The sequence below is a fragment of the Crinia signifera genome, chromosome 1 (assembly GCF_055691185.1).
Source record: "Crinia signifera chromosome 1, ASM5569118v1, whole genome shotgun sequence".
Classification (NCBI taxonomy): Eukaryota; Metazoa; Chordata; class Amphibia; order Anura; family Myobatrachidae; genus Crinia; species Crinia signifera.
In genome coordinates, this window is record NC_139217.1 from 348145845 (window position 1) to 348160064 (window position 14220).

The window sequence follows — 14220 nt, forward strand, 5'->3', positions numbered from 1 at the left end:
TTTTCAAGCATGATGGCAAAATAAAGTGGAATCTGGTAACTGTACTGTACGTCCTATTGGTGTTGCATAACATGTACAAAACAAACATACTGTAGTAAAGCAGCAACGTGATGGCCATAAATGAAAGCAAGGTAGGAGCAGACAAATAAAATACACACCTAGTCTAACATAATAACTAATGGATCCATTGGCGCAGAAAAAAGGAGTTACCTGTGAGGGTGGAGGCATAGGGTGGACAGCCTCATACATTAACCTTTTAGCTATACTTTTCATTTCAGAATCCTAAGAGAAAAACACAGAAAGACAAAAGTATGTCACGCAGCATAAATGCTAGGGCTAACAGCCACACAACAGAAACATGGGCATTGTGGGTTTTCTTTATGCACGTGGGCTATATGCATTCATGGCACACTCCATTTGTTAAAGCTTGGTTCCTCACTGGACAAGCACAAACCAGCTATTTCTCTGGCAGCTGTGTTTATTGTCCTTTTATTTCTCTATAATGGCTCAGTATAAAGTGCAAAGTATTTTGTGTAATTGCCCTCACTAACACAAGTAACAGTTGTCAGGCTTTGTGTTCCTCTAAGATAAGTGAATCCTCTTCCTTAGTTGCTAATGGAAACTGCCATTCCAGTGGGCAAAATTCTCCCAAATGAAGCTCAGTCACTAAGCTGTAATTGGGATGTGCAGAAAGTAGTATTGTGTTTCTACTTCTGATTCTAATATATGTAATCATATTGCTTCGGATGAGGAGCTGATGATTTGTGTGTACATCATTGTTAAAATAAAAGGTCCCGATTCAATACTGCCCAGTAAGCAGGGGTCCTTTATCTGCTTACTGTGTAACGCCACCCCGCCTTCCACCGAATCCCCTCGAGGATCATGCGAGGGGAGGTGTTCGCTAACACCTCCCCTTGCAGGCATCTGCTATCAGTAGAAATGGTCATCGACCATGGAATGATTTCTCCTGCCTTTGTAACTTAAAGTAAGTGTGAACTGACTTATTTACAAGCGCTAGGCCGAAGACGGGGCGGGTGGTTGATGTCCTAGGACGTCAGCTGCCCTCCCCTAACAGGCATCAGCCTACCTGCGTTCTCATGGGAACATCCAGCGTTTTCATGGGGGCGCCCATAAAAAAACACAGGGTAATCCCATGGGCGAGCCCCGTTCCCACCATCGTCCGCCCCTCCCTGCAATGAACGACCCGGCAGTGTGTAACTAGCCATTCGTTGCCGTGTTGTACACATGCGTAAATATGCGCTTGGGCATGTGCAAACTCCCCACTATCAGAACGGGGCTAAATTTGTCCTGTTCCAAATGGTGCTGAATGGGCCCCAAAAGATGTAAATATTATATATGAGTGATCATACTGTAGAAAGGTCCTGGATAAACTTAAGGAGGTCTTACTTTGAACTAAGGAAGGTGTGATCAGTCTATTAGGTGCTGACAGGGCTTAATGTCTGTACAGAAATGTTATGTACACTACAGAAATATCCAGACACTACTAAGATAATATTGTGGTGTCCTGTTGTAATTGGACTATCTGTACTAATATTGTCTGAACAATTACCACCACTGCTGCTCCTAACCGTGAGCTCCAATTGGCTCGCAAGTTGGCGGGAGATTTCAAATAGCCGCGGACCTGCTCTGGGTACAGCAAGGCAGCCCACCGCTCTCTGCCCAGCTGCCACTGCTTTCAATTCTGCCCAGCTGGCGGTGGCTGTCCCCATTATCGCGAGCGGCAGCATTTCACTCCCCCCATGGCAACCAGCATTTCACTCCCGCATGGCAACCAGCATTTCACTCCCGCATGGCAACCAGCATTTCACTCCCGCATGGCAACCAGCATTTCACTCCCCTGTGGCAATGAGCATGAAACCCTCTTGGCAACGAGCATGAAACTTCCTTGGCATCGGGCATGAAACCCTTAGCAATGAGCATGTACAGTAGGTAAGCGGCACTTATGTGGTATAATTCGTAATGGGCATCACAGTGTGTGGCATAATGTGTAACAGGCATCACGGTGTGTTGCATAATGTGTAACAGGCATTGCAGTGTGTGGGACAATGTGTAATGGGCATTACGGTGTGTGGGACAATGTGCATTACAGTGTGTGGCACAATGTGTAATAGTGCACTGTGTCTAAAGCGGTCTAGCTGGCGCAGTGTGTCTAAAGGGTACTACTGTGTGGTGCAATGTGAATTGGTATGAATATGTGGCTGCGCCATAAAGTTTTGCCTCCGGCGTGTACGGTCCCTGTTTTTGCATATCAATTGATACTCCACCCACAATATCCACAGCGAGGGGTGCTAAAATCTATTTTTGCTTACCAAAAAAATTAGGCTTGGGCCAGTCCTTTATGTGATACCGGTCAGAGAGGTGAGAAGTCAGCTCAACTATTATTACCTACCCATTTCTCCACCCCATCCCTCTGTTTTTTCCCTGCTGATCATAATGGCTACTTCCTAATTCCTCACTCAGGTCTGTCCCATTATGTGTTGAGTGGGGCCTTAACAAGAGATAAAGTGGAGGGTGATAAAGTACCAGCCAATCAGCTGGTACCTAAGTTGAGAGCTGACTGGCTGGTCCTTTAGCACTCTTTATCACCCTCCACGTTATCTCTTGTTAACTTTTAACTTTTTTTTTTCCCCAACATTGCTGTGAGAGATGTATCTGCTAAAAATGCCAGCATTGCTCCCACCTTCTTTTTGGCATAATATTTAACTATACTTCAATAAATTGATTTAATCATTTGCTGGCAATAACAAAGGTGATTCATATTCCTCGACTATGGCCCTGGCTTTTTCTGTGTATAGTTTGTACATCTCTCACAGCAAAGTTGGCACTCAAAGGATTAAGTACATTTGGCCCAGAGCTATTAAAAGGGTCTGTGTGCACTGCACCTTCCAACTCCTGTAGATGGTTCCTTGCCCTCCTCACTAGGACTGCACTGCAGGCCCCACTACCATAAGTGACTAAGGGGCAGATTTATTAAGCTTGGAGAAGAGATAAACTGGAGATAAAGTGGAGAAAAGGTAAAAGGAGATAAAACACCAGCCAATCAGCTGTGTTTGAAAAAGACAGTTGGGAGATGATTGGCTGCTGCTTTATCACCTTTTACCTTTTCTCCTCTTTATCTCCAGTTTATCTCTTCTCCAAGCTTAATAAATCTGCCCCTAAGTGATTAGTTAGAAATAGAATGGACAGTTGGAAAACAATTTCTACATACCTGAAGCCAAGGATGCTCCAGAGCTTCCTTTATGTTGAGCCTCTTTTCTGGATCAACAACCAACAGGTTCTTAACAAGATCTAGAGCTTAAGAGAGAAATAACTAATAACGATTCTTATATCATTGTGTGGAAAGTTGTTATCCATCAAACACCAGAGAAAATACACAGAACAGTTAATAAGAATAAATTCTGAAACAGTATCTTTGTCTAGTAGACAGAAAAGTTATACAAACTATATACCTGGGTGTGATACATCCTTCCAAGCAGCTGGAATGAAGGTGTAATGTCCTCCTGTTATCTGATCTTTCAGTGGCATCTTACAGTTCTGTTCTGAAAATGGGGGGTATCCACCAAGGCTAGGAAAAAAAAAACATTTTGAAATGATAAATAATATTGTACACACACACACACACACACACACTGTTATCAGGGAAAACACCCTTACCATACAAACAGGATGACTCCTAAACTCCAGTAATCCACTGCACTACTGTATCCAGCTGTGCCAGCTGTGGTCAGGACCTCCGGAGCCAAGTAAGTAGGCGTCCCACACAATGTCCTCATTAAAGAGGTTTCTCCAAGTATTTTGGACTGGCCAAAATCCGTGATCTATAAAGGAATTACAATGCTAGAAAGTTACACTTATATTCATCTCTAAAACCCATTATAATTTGTTAGTGGGTTATTAACCTATTAACATTGATATACCATTCATTAAAGTGAATTACCAAACAGTAACACAAATACAATCAGAATAGTGAAATATAGTTTCTGGATCCCAATCCTGACACTAATTCTTCTGCTGCATTCCTTCTACTGGCAATGCAAGTCATTCAAGCAATTCAGTAAGGTCAATTACTGGGCTTGCCTGCTGGCCAGCCAATGGAATTATCTCCCCTATGGAGAATATAGAGAGCTAACGCAACAGCCAGAAGTAGGAGCTATCATGTGTAAGCTTACATCCTAGTATGCTCTGATTAGAGGCTAGAAAACACAAGATCCCAGTAACTAGAAGTATGGAGACACTGCAGTACTAACCAAATATAGAACTCACTTAAAGATGGGGATGCAGTCAATAGGTCTACAAGCATTAGGTCGACACCACTAGGTCAACATTCATGAATGTCGACATGCAGGAAGGTTGACATGACTGAAGGTCGACAGGGTCGTTGGGTCGACATGGGGAAGGTTGACAGTCAAAATGTCAACATGGGTTTTTTCACCTTTTTTTTTTTTAGCAAACGTGTCGACAGGCGGTATTTCTTGCCCTACCATCCACTAGGGCTTGGTGGGGGGAATAAAATAGTGTGCCAAGCATAGTGAGGCACCATGCCCGAAGTAAGGCGAGCACAGCGAGCCATACTAGGGGATGCGGTACTACATTTAAGTGTCCATTTCGACATTCGGGAGGAAAAAAGTGAAAAACCCCACATCGACCTTTCGGCTGTCGACCTAAGCCATGTCGACCTTCAGTCATGTCCTTCATGCCATGCCACGGGGCATGGCCTAGCGTCGCCACCTGAAGGAAGGAACTGCAATACCACAAATTAATATCTTATTCACATTAGAAGCTTACTGATCACCAACATGGCAGTCAGGTTTGATGTATGTTTCTATATATATATGCCACTCTTACCAACGGAGTGTCCCAGCAAGTTACGCTATGCGTTAAAGTGACACTCGCAGCATTAAATAGTTTAAAATGCTCACCTTCACACAACATTCTTCATTAGCTGATGCCAGCAGAACATTTTCTAGCTTCAGATCTCGATGTATGACTCCATTTTCATGGAGGTACTAAAAGCAAGACACCTTTACTATTCAGGAGGCTTCAATATATGAAAATTCATAACCATTAATAAGTCACTGGAAAACTTAATCTAAAAGGGGACAATATAGTTCTTTAGCTTTCATCTAAAATCAGGGCTGGCCAAACCAGTCCTCGAGATCTACCAACAGTCAACATTTTTCAAATCACCTAGCTGGATCACAGCTGTAGTCATTACTAACTGTCACATTTTCAAACATGCTACATTCATTCCTACTACAGATCCACAGGTTGTCTGAAAAACATAAACTGTTGGTAGATCTTGAGAACAGGTTTGGCCACCAATAATCTAAATTGTGCAGGCGCTATATAACTGATATTCTTGGCAAGGCCCAAGGCTGCATTTATACCTCTGTGGAGTGAGCAGAAATCCATATTAAAAAGGGTTTCAGGGCTGGCTACGAGTGCCAGGTGCTCCATACCTTCATCACGTATGGTATTCTGCACCGAAAAAGCTATTTAACACTGCTAATTCCGTGCATTCTGGCATGAAAATACGGCTATCACAGGAACAAGTAGTACAAATCCTGCCTGATGGTCTGATTCCGATTGATCTTATGGGTGTAATGTAATAGGATGAGAGATTCAGAAAGTGTAAGTGATTGCCGCTTTAAAAAAAAAATGGATATTTCTTACCAAATCTCTCACTTTCTGAATCTCTCATCCTATTACATTTCACCCTATGTGCTGCACAAGCCCTCTAGGATCCGATCCTATGCGCACAGGAACCCGCATCAGATCCAATCTGATATCAAACACCTTTGATTTGGGCCAATTTCACCCAATATATGTCCCGATCTGTCGGAATCAGCCCAAATCAGACCTTTGTATGGACACCTTTAGCCAGTGAAAGAATTCCTGTTTGACAATGGAATCACTTCCACAATTATGCAAATTGTAAAGCCTTTCCTGGTATCGGCATTTATGTGACTAACCTTGCTGCTATGGTAAAACAAACTGTACAGCTTATTTTAAGAAGTTGAGTATTTCTTAATAATTAAATCCAATAGTAAGGATTGTGCAGTTTTATATCTTTACCCGGTTATATTTTTGTACTGCAGATAATCAACCTTCACTGTTCACAAAATGACTGTATGGCTTATCTTTCTAGTAAATGTTTTACCTAGAATGTTAAATGGCAAACAGTCCAGTTTTAAAGAAAGAGCAAACAGGGCCACCTCTTTGCACTAATTAGCCATTAATATGATTTAAGCATTGATTAGTCTACTAAAAATGAAAGGATGCATATGCGTAATTGGTGGACTTGAAGATTAGACTGGCAATACGAAAATAATGAGAGGATGGACAGTAATGAGATACATTATACCTTTCATTCAGACAGGAGTTTGTTCTGTGCTACGGTGTAGTGGGGGGAAAGGGAAAGATAATTGGACCCTAGGGAATGGGTCTGTCAGCAGTTTTGCGTAAGCTGTACAGTATGTGTATAGGATTCATAAAGTGCTGCAATCATTGGTTACAGTAGGACAGCTTAGTGGTTAAGCCGGTGTATCAATCAGTAACAAGCTGTTCAGACAACTGCAATGAAAGTTACCTATACATATATACACAATGAGTGCAAGGTAATACACACTAATACCATATTGTTACTTTCTGTTGCATAATGCAGGTCGCCAATAGAGAGAAATATCAGGGTCTGGGGGCTTTTTTACAGCACAACAGGTAAACCTCACAAAAATTTGGATGTATTTGACTCTGCTAAATGGCTGCATTGTAATTCCATTCTGGGGAATGCTTTGGAGACCTCTGCATGTTCATGAATGATTAAGATTTCAGAGCAGAGAATACATTCAGCGTGGTTTTTAAGTGCTATGAAATGTCAGATGTGATTTATGGCTGTGTGTATAATGCATAAAAGTAATGTCATTGAGTTAGACCTGTAATAAAAACAGTGCGGTGTGTTGCTGAAGATTTATAAATGGTTCTTTTGGTTTAAAATAAATAATATACATATGAATAATTTATTACCTTTATGCATGGTTTCTTTTGTAACAAATATATATTTTTGTTGTATATGTTGTACTTTGTAAACTTTTTATCTTCTTTCTCGGATCTGACAAACATAATATTAGTTTCCATCTTATTTTAAATGTAAAAAAATAGTAATGGAGTTCTATTATACACATACACATTGATAATGTGCTTAAAGCCTGAATACGTGAATACAAGTAAATATACGGCACTTGTGTAGTTTCACGGCGCCAGCATGGCACCGTGCATCTGAGTCCCCTTGCGGGGCTCGCTTCGCTCGCCCACGCTGCGGGCTCGATGGCCATGCTGGCGCCGTGAAACTACACAAGAAGCAAATATACTTTATCAACATTGTGAGAAATGTAAGGATATTTGATTATTACCTCAACAGCTAGAAGAATCTGATAAAAATACAGTTTTGCCGTTGATTCTTTAAGTCTGGATGTAACTACTCTGTCAAATAATTCTCCTCCTTCCATCCTAGAAAAAAAAATGGATCACCAAGTTACAGGGACATCTAACGATGATCAATAGGTATATAATAATCTAGATACTGAATCCGAAAAACATTTCTTTATAAAAATCTTGGATTTGAAAGCCATGCCATTAGATTTAACAAATAGATGTCCGGACAGATAAATGGCCGTTGAGACAACAGATCCTAATGAAGTCAAAGTCTGATCCCTGGACCGACTGCTATGTGTAGTACCTCTGAGTACCAAACTCTCAAAGGCTAGTCTGGCGCTATGTACTGTAATGTAGATGACTAAAATCCTTTCCTTTTTACCTTTGTGAGTACTTGAGATAGCATGGGTATTGGTGGAAAAATGTGACCTAGATGAAATCTCCATGGGACAATAGTATTTATTAGAAAGGCCAATGGTCTTTGACACTACAACTCTGTGGCCAGCGCTCCCTCCCCTCTCCCAGCAGAACACCTTTCTGTCATGTTTCACTAAATAAACACACAGTGCGCAATGTCAGGCGACAGTACCAAGCCAATGTATGCTAGAGTACTTATCTGTCTGCTGGGTGATTCTAGTCATCAGGCTAGCGTGGCTCAGAAGAAAGCAATTCCACTCTGCTGTTTCCAGGATCTTCCTCTCAGCTCCGCACAGCCAGGAAGAAATGGCGCCAAAACAGAGTGCAGGAAGAGACCAAAGTCCCTGCTACAGCGGGGTCTGAGGCTTTTTGGCGCCCTCTACCCCCTGTGAGCCCTGTGGTAGCTTCTCCTCCTCCCAGTGCCTCCGGGGATCACTTAGATTTGCCCACGCCTCTGGGCTCCTGTGACAGGCTGCAACCTCTGCAGAGTTCAGCCTGTAAGCCCTAATCAAAGATGGTGGCCATCATCGCAGGGTACCCGTAACCCACGATCCCCCCCCCCCCACGTGGGGAGCCGGCTCCAGGATCCCCCTGGGCCCAGGAAACCTCCATTCTTGAAGGAGGTCAAAGAGCTGTACAGAGAGACCAGACAGCGTCTCTGTACACAGGGCGCTGATAGGAAGCGCTTCTGTCAGCCCCTGCTGCACTGCCAGTGTGAGGATTCTCACAGACTCCTCCACTGTGCCTGTCCTAACTAAAGTGTAAAATTAATAAAAAAAAATAAACACCTCTTCTGGCTGCAGCGGCAGCCCTTCAGCATAGCACCCACTCCTGTGGGCACCTAAACGAAACGGAGGAATCCTGGGATGCGGAAGGGAGGAGCCTGTCTCTCTGAAACTTTAGCATAGGTGTCTGGCTCCTTCGGAACCCTCCTACATCTCAATGTGTAGCTGTGTCACCAGGATAGTTGAAAGAGAAAGTACAGATCATTTGGGAGAATCGAATGGGTCAATGATCCTGATATAGGCCCTTATTCTGGTTGGTGCGGCCGGAGCCGCATATGCGGCTCCAACGCACCAGGCGAATCCCCGCCTTCCATACGGATCGCCACGGCCGTCCGTACGCGGATATGTGGCGATCCGCATGAAATTGGACGGGGATACGCCTCCTCCATGGTGGGAGCAGCCCCTGCATTCGATGGTCGCCGAACATCGAATGCAGGGCCGCACGCTCCACCAGGTCCCGCAACACAAGACCACACGGACACTTGTCCGTGTGAAATCTTGTATGGGGGCGGGCAGCTGACATCCGGCGATGTCAGATGCCCGCCCCGTACCAACGCGTCACGGCCTCATTACCATGCATACGCCCCGTGTTTGCATGGGAACGCCCATGAAACGCGGGGCGTATGCATAGGGTAATGAGGATAAGTAGACCCTCACGCCCCTCTACGCCCCCTGTGCGGCGTATAGAGAATCCTTGCGGCGAAATCGCCTGCACATGCGCAGAGTGACCTCTGCACATGCGCAGAAGATAAACATCGGCGGCCCGTACGCAAGCGGGAATATCCGCACCAACCAGAATAAGGGCCATAGTTATCTGATACACAGATAAAGAGGACATGTAAAAACACACAAGTAAATAGTGACCAAGGTATCCAAGACAATAGACCCTATACTTATGTGCGCTGCGGACACTGCAGGGGTTAATTTAGTGAAAGGTTTTAGAATAACTATGCAGCCTTATCAGTGAGTGGGGGAGTTTATGGCCCCAAAACTAGTTCTTCCAGATTCTGACACATGTAGGGGGAAAGGAGAGGAAGTGGGAAGGGTCTTCTTAGCACAGAAAATTTGAGAACAAAGGATAGGTTTCAGACAGAGTGTGAGCTCAACAGAGATGCAACACTGAGGCTTAGTGTCCAGGGATGAGAGCCCAGGCTGGAGCTGTGGCAGAATGATAGACCATAGCACCTGGCCTTATGTAAAAAGAGAGCAGTATGTAAGCGCAGCAGGAGGGATCAGTGGAAAGGACAAGGGGGATCCCCACCTTTAGGGGTAGCCTAGCAGCAGGACGAGAGGGGCGAGTCTTCAGAAGAGTACGATCTCATACCTCCCAACATGACCCTCTCCAGGAGGGACACAATGCTCTGCTCTTGGACTTTCCTCTTAATGTATGATTACCATCACCTGTGTTGAACAGGTTAATTGATAAGAAAGGTGCTTCAGTACAGGTGATGGCAATCACACATTAAGAGGGGAAGTGCAGGAGCAGAGCAACGTGTCCCTGGGTCATGGGAGAGGGTCAAGTTGGGAGGTATGCCATCTTGGCGAGTGATAGAAAACTACGTGAGGTGGAAAGCTCCCAGCGATGAGTCCATGAGAGAGATAGAAACATAGGGGTAGATTTATTAAGCTTGTTAAAGTGATAAAGTGTCTGGTCTTTATCACTGGACAATCAGCTCCTATCTGTCATTTTTTCAAACCAAGTCTGTAACTTCACAGTTAGGAGCTGATTGGCCAGTGATAAAGTACCAGCCACATTATCACTTCACCGAGCTTAATAAATCTGCCCCATAGAAACATAGAATTTGACGGCAGATAAGAACCACTTGCCCCCTCTAGTCTGCCCCCCCCAGTCTGCAGAAAGCCCCCAGGGAATAGGGGGAGAACACACCAATAATGAGAGCCCTAGCAGGCTGCCGGGGCACTACTGGTCCCAGAATACCCTGGTAATGTATTGCTGTCCCATCATTGTTTATGCTGCTGTTGCCAAAAGGCAAAGCTAAACTGCTGTCATCTGAAATAACCTGTATGAAGATTGTGCTGGAGAGAGAATAAGGATTTATATATGATTGTGGTCACAATAAGCCTGGCTGAACTTTTAAATAAACTGCTCGCTGTTTTTGATGAGACGGCCTTGTGTTACCATTCAATACTTACCTCCACTCCCATACACGGCATTGGCCTCGACCCTGGTATCACACTTACATGATTCATAAATGTATTTTTATAAATGGCAGCATAAATGTTTAGTGCAATTCAACAGTCTTGTTGCGATGGCGGCGCACTCTGATGCTGCGCCTTAGGAGACTCACGTGACATGTGCGGGGAGTTCTGGGTTGCCGGTTTGGTGGCTGCTGTGGCGGTGGCTGCTTGTTTCCCTGCTGCTGGGGGAGGATTTAGTATGCCTGTCACGACCTCCTTTCACTGCGTTGGATAGTATCCAGCGGATCCTGTGGGTCAGCTGGCGGATTCCCCATTGAGTCCCAGTGTGATGACGTCGGGGCCAGTGAGGTCACAGCACCACACGCCGGGAACAACACTGCACGCAGTGCGAAGATCGGAGGACCTGATGGCGGATGTCCTGCTGCCTTCTGTGAGAGGCAGATACCAGAGGCCGGTTACTCTGCTCATACTGGCTACGGGAATGGAGACCGGAACCACCACAGAGACCAAGGTGGTGGACACAGAGACAGAGCTGGAGGTCAGAGGGAGAGCCATCCATTTCAACAGTAACACCCAAGGCCTCCCCGGAGGTTAAAGAAACAGAAGAGGGGTAAGAGGTCTGGCACTGTGGTTAGATTACAGTATTAGCCATTTAAACCATCTTTGCCTAGTGTTTTCCTGGCCAATGTTCAATCACTACCAAATAAAATGGATGAGATTAGGCTGAGGATAAATTGCTACCAGCCACTGAATAACTGCTCTCTACTTATATTCAGGGTGACTTGGCTGGGTATTGGTGATCCTGTCTGCCCATTTGAATTACCTGGTAGGACTTTATTTAGAGCCGATAGAACATCGGAGTCTGGAAAGAAAAAGGGTGGTGCCCTTTGCATATACACCCATAACAACTGGTGTTTGGATGTAGCCCTGATCAAGGATTTTTGCTCAGCTGATTTGGAATATATCTTTCTAAGGTGTAGGCCATTCTACCTGCCCCAGGAGTTTTCTGTGGTCTTCGTGGCTGCAGTTTACATTCCACCACATGCTAATGTTTCCCTAGCTTTGGACACCTTGTTTGATGTTATTTCCAAATTATTAACTGCTCATCCGGAGTGTGCTTTTATTGTTGCTAGCGACTTTAATCAGGCTAATTTGAAGTCGGTTCTTCCTAAATTTGTCCAGAATGTGGGTGTCCCAACACGTGGAAATAACATCTTGGACCATGTATATACGAATATCAGAGATGCTTATAAGACTGTATTATGCACCCATATTGGGCAGTCGGGATCATTCTTCCTTATTTTTAGTTCCCAAATATCTCAAGTCTAGGCCAGTTGTAAGAATATTACTGTTTGGCCGGACGGGGCTTTGTTGAGTTTGCAGGGATGTCTGGAATGTACGGATTGGGACCTGTTTATTGAGGAGGCAACCGATGACTCTAGCATCAATGTAGACTCACTAGCTTCCATGGTTTGGATGTACCTTAAATTCTGTATTGAGGGTGTAACTAGGGAAAAGAGAATAAAAACCGGAGGTGGAGCAGCGCTATAACACAATAAGGAGTGTATTAACACCATTGTCTAAAATGAGGGATATCTGTTAGGATAGGGGGGACCTGTGGAGTAATTGATAGTCACCAATGGGGGTTTGATATAACCTGCATGGACAAGTTCTGACGTCCAATTGCAGAGTGAGTAAGTTTGAAGGCGTCCTGGATGTCCTAATGGTCTCCTGGTTCCAGACCCGTTGGCGGATGATGTTTTGTAGCCAGCCTGGGTGGACCTATAGCATCGAAGTCCAGTTAGGTCAGGTATTTGGAAACGGTGTGGTAACTCTGATGTTATAGTAAGGACAGGATCCAAAGTGAGCAGGTGGTCAACTTCCTCTCCAGCTGGTGATAGGTGTTAATTCTCCAGTGTCAGGTCCAACAACACCAACGCGTTTCGCTGTTTACTCACAGCTTTGTCACAAAACATCATCCGCCAACGGGTCTGGAACCAGGAGACCATTAGGACATTCAGGACGCCTTCAAACGGACTCACTCTGCAATTGGACGTCAGAACTTATCCATGCAGGTTATATCAAACCCCCATTGGTGACTATCAATTACTCCACAGGTCCCCCCTATCCTAACAGCAATATCCCTCATTTTAGACAATTTGTATTTTAATATGCTATTAAATTGTTATACTTTTTAATTTGATGCATACACTCCTTATTGTGTTATAGCGCTGCTCCACCTCCGGTTTTCTTTTCTTGTTTGTTTAATAGTGGGGAACTGACCACCCCCGGGAGTAGCCTCTTATTAGAAAACAACACATATAAAGGCGCTCTTACAATTAACCTAGGTTAATTATTGCACTTAGGGAAAAGAGAATACCTTAATTTCCAAATGAAAAACCATGGATGAATAGTGAGGTTCATTCACTATTGAGAGCTAGAGATAGGGCGTTTAGATCTAAGGATAGCGTAGCATATGCTAAGAAGGCCTATTGGATAAAATCAAAGGCCATTTTAAGGAATCTGGTGATACAAGTTCAATGTGGCATAGGATCAAACATATTACAAACCACAGTGGCTCAAGTATTGGTCTTTATAAGACTGGTGGGCCTTCTGTGGATGAGTTTAATACATTCTATGATAGATTTGAGGAGTGGAATATGATTCCTGCAGTAAAATTTTGTGAGCAGTCAGATTCCCCACTGGAATTATCCGAGTCCGCAGTCCGACTGTGCCTTCGGGAAATTAATGTCAGGAAGGCCTCCGATTCGGATGGTATTCCAGGTAGGGTCTTATGTACCTGTGCCGATCAATTAGCAGAAATTTTTACAACGATTTTTAACCTATCATTATTTTATTGTGTTGTTCCACAATGTTTTAAAGTTACTACAAATGTTCCTATTCCCAAATCTGCAGTAGTATCTGGGTTAATGACTGTCCAATCGCCCTTACTTCACTTATTATGAAGTTAATTTGCTTATAGGTCAAACAGATCCACTGAAGATGCGGCTCTTTCTGTTCTCCAAAAAAAATTCTGTCACCTGGAGAAAAGAGACTCTTATGTTTTAGACTGTTATTTGTAGACTATAGCTCTGCTTTTAACACCGTTGTGCCTGCAGTGTTGATTGCAAAGCTTAGAGAGATTGGTTACAATGCTCCTATGTGTGACTGGCTGTTGGACTTCTTGACTGATGGCCTGCAATCAGTCAGGATGGGTTCATCTATTTCATCTGAGCTTGTCTTAAATGTAGGTGTCCCTCAGGGATAACACATCCTCCTGAGTACCTTTTTATATTCATTGTATACCTCGGATTGTTTTTCAGAATCAGAGTCCAACCTCATTGTTAAATTCGCTGATAATACAACGGTAGTGGGTTTGATTAGTGAAGGGGAAGAGGCTAATAAC

General features: G+C 44.0%; 1 protein-coding gene across 4 annotated transcripts in view; it reads right to left on the minus strand.

Moving 5' to 3' along the window:
- The window catches only part of CHEK2 (checkpoint kinase 2), a 53035-nt gene that overhangs the window by 7494 nt on the left and 31321 nt on the right, over nucleotides 1-14220 (minus strand). For all 4 annotated transcript variants that reach the window (XM_083146893.1, XM_083146882.1, XM_083146873.1 and 1 more), the window contains 6 exons: nucleotides 7431-7527; nucleotides 4941-5027; nucleotides 3676-3839; nucleotides 3471-3586; nucleotides 3230-3315; nucleotides 211-282 (listed from right to left, as the gene is read on the minus strand). In XM_083146893.1, coding sequence (XP_083003019.1) covers nucleotides 211-282; nucleotides 3230-3315; nucleotides 3471-3586; nucleotides 3676-3839; nucleotides 4941-5027; nucleotides 7431-7527 — 622 coding nt within the window. The remainder of the gene's footprint in view (nucleotides 1-210; nucleotides 283-3229; nucleotides 3316-3470; nucleotides 3587-3675; nucleotides 3840-4940; nucleotides 5028-7430; nucleotides 7528-14220) is intronic.